The sequence below is a fragment of the Sinocyclocheilus anshuiensis genome, unplaced genomic scaffold (assembly GCF_001515605.1).
Source record: "Sinocyclocheilus anshuiensis isolate Anshui unplaced genomic scaffold, SAMN03320099.WGS_v1.1 scaffold1817, whole genome shotgun sequence".
Lineage (NCBI taxonomy): Eukaryota > Metazoa > Chordata > Actinopteri > Cypriniformes > Cyprinidae > Sinocyclocheilus > Sinocyclocheilus anshuiensis.
The window spans coordinates 169,607-174,458 of record NW_015536564.1 but is presented as its reverse complement, the minus strand read 5'-3'; the positions used below and the strand labels follow the sequence as shown (position 1 = coordinate 174,458).

General features: G+C 34.0%; 1 protein-coding gene across 1 annotated transcript; it reads left to right on the top strand.

Moving 5' to 3' along the window:
- The first annotated feature begins 1,893 nt into the window (after positions 1 to 1,893).
- LOC107702023 (CKLF-like MARVEL transmembrane domain-containing protein 8) lies at positions 1,894 to 4,615 on the top strand. The gene is made up of 4 exons (XM_016504204.1): positions 1,894 to 2,055; positions 3,871 to 4,044; positions 4,162 to 4,281; positions 4,529 to 4,615. Exons 1-4 carry the CDS (start codon positions 1,894 to 1,896, stop codon positions 4,613 to 4,615), a joined length of 543 nt encoding a protein of 180 aa, XP_016359690.1.
- Positions 4,616 to 4,852: the final 237 nt, after the last annotated feature.

Below are 4,852 nucleotides of genomic sequence, written 5' to 3'. Positions count from 1 at the left end.
TGTGTTATATACATTATAACAGAAAATAGACGTTTGATTGGTCGTTCCCCTCATGCATTTAATTTAATGAATTTAGTGATGTCAGTAATATTAGAGTTATGTAATGACTTTCTAAATGTTGCTATGTAGATAATATTTAATAATAATAGTAGCCTACAATCGACAATATAGTGTGAAATTAAGATATCACAAATAAAACAATTAACAGTCATGACACATTTTTGGAGAACATTTTGTTAGTATTTTCTGCAAAATACTAAGCAGTAAAATGCTGGCCTAGAGACTCCAGTTCAGTTATAGATGAACCGTTCAGTACCATAGTTTGACAACTTCTATGGATTTGCTGCCCTCTTGCGACATGCTGGAAATATTACAGGAAAAAGGGTAGTGAGGTAATTTGTGTCGTTTTGTTAATAAAAATGTTCTGTTGCCTCAGTTGTCTTCGCATTTATGCGCGCAGACGATCATTCACTGATGATCAAATAAAGTCAGGTTAAACAATGCACCAACAGGCCTAAGTGTTCTCGTCAGAAGTCGTAGTGTTCTCTTCAGCATAGCAAAATTTGCCTAATTCTATGCCAGTGCTATCTCTCTGATATTAAAAAGGTTATAACAATGATGGTTTGACTGGCTTGTGCATATAAATTTTATCATTCTAACTCTGTTCAGTAACTTTCCAATAGCAAAACCTGCTAATAATAATAATAATAAATCCATTATATATAGCCGAATATATATATATATATATATATATATAATTACTATTAATTTATTTATTTACATCATAACGTGGTTCAAACCGTGGCATACGAGCCCTAAAAATTATTAAAAAACAAACAAACAGAAAAACATAATCATAACTAACATGTTAGTTGCCGTTAGTTGTTTTAATGACGTTTGTTGTTTATAATTACGTTTATTTATAAGGATGTTTATTGTATTTGCCGATTCATTTTGTTGTGATTATAGACTAGCTAGCCCATAGGCCTAGTGTAATTTGTATGAAAGAATATAGGCCTATGGTAGCCTACAGCACGCCCTGTTAGCGAATAAATAGGCTAATTATTTTAAAGGGGTCATATGATTCTCTTTGGATTTGAGACTTTAGTCTTTGCAACTTTACAGATCTTCTTTATGCACCAAGAGCTTGTAACACTTCAAAGAGAAAGGAAAAAATTAAATTGCATCATATGACCCCTTTAAAGTCAGTTAAATAAATTGCTCAAACTGGTTAGCAAAATCGTTTTGATTTGGTTCGTGATTTATTTTGAAATTGTTCGGACAATTCGCTTAAGCAATAGGCCTATTATAGAAATTTGTTTGCGTAAAAATACGTAGTAGCCTTTACTTTAGAACGAGCAAAAGAGCACTTGGTTGGAGTGAATAGGCAATTAAAAAAAAAGAAAAAGAAGAAAAAAAAATAAAATAAAATAAAAAAGAAACAGATAAAAACTAACAATTCAAGTGTATCAGTTTGCATACTATAAACAACTGCATCGCAGCTTCTGAACGACTGCATGCAGGATAAACGTGAAAGCACAACAATTACTTTCCATCATCTACCGCGTCTGTTCTTGTCTTGTTTTACAAGTGCGTTGGTTTTACTGGATCATTGCGAGTCTTATCCAAGAGACGCTTGGTTCTTCTCGCCTCGGTTCAATGAGTCAGTGAAGTGATGCTTGAGAGCCGCTCGAACCGCAGCAGTCCGATTATTATTATGATTGTGAACCGGTTCAGCAAATTCATTAAAAAGATCCGTTTCAAAAAGGACGATTCTTTCACGAATCGGACATCCCTTTTATGGGCTACGCCTTCACCATAGTAGGGTTCCTTTCATTTAGGAGCAGGGATCACTTCTTGGTTTATTCCGGGAGTTTTTGTAATTCCGTTAGAATGGAGATCGACTCCGAGTCGCGCACCGACAGCACCAGCACCATTACTGACAGAACCAGTAAGAGCTCAACTATAGAGAGTTTAGGCTTGTCACACTCCAAGTTGGCTTATGATGGGAGCTTTATTCGCTCTGCTTCTGGCGTGTTTATGGCTGGAGAAATCGTAAGTATAGCTGAGATAGCTGAATAGTGAATCTAAACTTAGCCCACTATTTAGAAAGCCTAAGTATTAGCCTACTTTTAAGTCACAAGATAAAGCATTGGTTATGAATTAGATTGAAAGAAAACTAATCTAGATTGCTGGAGGTATCTCTACTTAGAAAAGGACACTTTTTGCACAGTTTTCCACTTTCCATTTCCCAGAGGAGGATGCAATGATGTATCTCTTGATATAGCAAAAGTGAAACTGTTTTTTTTAATCTTTTATTTCAGTTCATTTTTTATTATTATTTATTTTATTTTATTTCATCTGCACTGTTTATCAGCTGCAAAAAAAGTAGTACACTTTAACTCATTTAAAAAGAGTAGCCTACTTATTACGGAAACAATATAGGTCTAATTTAAAAGAATGTATTTAAGTGTGAATTACATAATGTTAGGAGGCGTAATTGCATGCTATTTACAATTTAATGAAAATGTAAAATAGTTTATATAAAATTTGTGTGGTAGTTTAAATGCAGTTCAAAGTTAAGAGTGCCTAATGTAATTTTATTATTATTATTTTATTTTTTTGGCCTTTGAAATATGGTTAAAATGCAGGCCTACTGCTGACTGTATAAACAAGCATTTATGGTAGCTAAAATATACTTCAGTTAGGCTATCATAAATTAATCTCTATTGAAACTTTATGTATTTGAATATATTTGTAATTACACATTTGCAATAAGGAAGCTATATAGGAAGTAAAATATTGACTTAATATTGTAATAGTAATATTAGATAACACATGCTTTAGTATGTTAGTCAACACAACACACAGAATAAGTGTACTTAAAGCATGAGAAAAACATATTAAAACATGATTTAAAATATACTGTAAACCTTTTAATTTAACATTATTTACAAAATGCACTTTTTTAAAGTGAGCTCAGAAACATAATCATGAAAGTTTACTCTCTTTAAGTACACTTAAGTGACCTTATATTTCATTGATACTAAAAGTTTTTTTTTATATACTTTTTAAATTGGAAGTACACTGCAAGTGTACATTCAATACAATCACACTTCTTTTTCACAAGGAATAGCTTGCAACCATACAGTATATGGTGAATAGGAACGACAAAATTTAAGAATTTTTGTTGCTCATAAAGATAATTACTCACTAAGGAAAGAGAGGAAGAGGACCAACCAAAACAGCTGGGAAACAAACTCTTCCTTTCAGCTTGTATTGTTCTTCTTCCTTCCACCACATGCTCTGAGTCAAATCTAAGCATTCCCTTTCCTGGTCTAATCTATAGCCAGCTCTGTCTTCCAAACCCAAAATAAGTTTTCCTGTAATATCAAGAACACATTGAGAATTTCTTTGTGGTTTATAACAGGAAGGGAGGGTGGGAAGTCTCTGGAGAATAATATGGTGTTAAGGAGTGGTGGCTAGGCCCAGTTCTGCTGCTTAGAGAACATAATTGTCATTGTTTTTATTTTGTTTGACAAAATGTGTTTTTACAGCTCAATTCTAAAGTTTTTTTTTTCAGGTCCTAAAATATGAGTTGGTGATTGCATTCAAGCGTTTGGCAGATGCATTTATCCAAAGTGACTTACAGTGCATTCATGTTTTATCAGTTCATGTATTTCCTGTAGGATTCAAACAACAATGGCTTTGCTAGTGTCATAGGCCTACTGTACTATTTGAGCTACAGAAATGCTATCTCATGTGATGCCCGTTATCTGCTTTCTTATGGCTGGTTTTAGATCAGTTTCAATGTGTTTAAAGAGTGCTGTTTCAGTCCGTTGAGTGTCTGTGCTCCATCTTCAACCTCAGGTGTTTGGGCTTCTGGTGTGGACTCTGATTGGTGGGACGGCGTACCTCCATGTTCCTGCACTGGGATGGGTAATGTTTGTGTCAGTGTTTTATTGGGTGCTTACTGTCATTCTCTTCCTCATATACCTGACTATGGCCCACACCAGGATTCCCCAGATCCCATGGACAATTTTGGTGAGTAGATTTGAATAAATATTAGTTAAACTTTTCTAAATTAAACTACACAAATGAATGTCCAAAAAATTATTTCTCACCAAACTTTCATTAAACTACATGCTTGTTAATTCACAGGGAATATGCTTTAATGGCAGCGCCTCTGTATTGTACCTGACAGCAGCTGTGATTTGTGCCATATCTTTGAATGTGGCCATTAGAGGGCGCTACTACTTCATCAGCTGGGTGGCATCAACGGTAGGAAAAGCAACTTCCCTCAGTAGTTTAGCAATACTCTTGTTTTCTTATAGCCTAGCACCTGGAAGCAATGTATTTCCTTCCACAGCTGATTATTTTCCTGGACTGAAATAATGAGTTGACATTAAGTAAACAGACATTACTGTACTGCATTTTGTATGTGTGTGTGTCTTGCAATTACAAAAAGAACTTGTAGCAGTAGCCTATAATAATTTGAACGACAAATTCCTGTTCTTTTCCTTTTCAGATATTTGCATCACTGGCTATGGTGTCTTATGCAGGAAATACAGTTGTGAATTTCAAATCCTGGAGATCAAAAAGTGAAGAGACATAAGCAAATGTTTTTAGTTTGTTTGTTTACTTGTCTGCTTGTTTTTATTATCCCTGGGGGATCATTTCTGCAAATTGAAAGAATCACATAAAAAGATAATTTTGCTGTGGTTGAAATGCTAAAAATATATGTAGCATCATTCCTATAAGTAAAACTTGAACTGTACACTACATAAGTTTTCTCATTTTATTTTTCATAAGAAATTAATTATTGAGGCAGAACATAACAATCTTTGTTTAA

What these genes read in the sequence shown, in the direction of transcription:
- LOC107702023 (XM_016504204.1), top strand. Translation starts at nt 1,894, where the DNA reads ATGGAGATCGACTCCGAGTCGCGCACCGACAGCACCAGCACCATTACT. An exon ending in AGATCCCATGGACAATTTTG is followed by an intron (nt 4,045 to 4,161) that starts GTGAGTAGATTT and finishes GTTAATTCACAG; the next exon opens with GGAATATGCTTTAATGGCAG. An exon ending in TCAGCTGGGTGGCATCAACG is followed by an intron (nt 4,282 to 4,528) that starts GTAGGAAAAGCA and finishes TTTCCTTTTCAG; the next exon opens with ATATTTGCATCACTGGCTAT.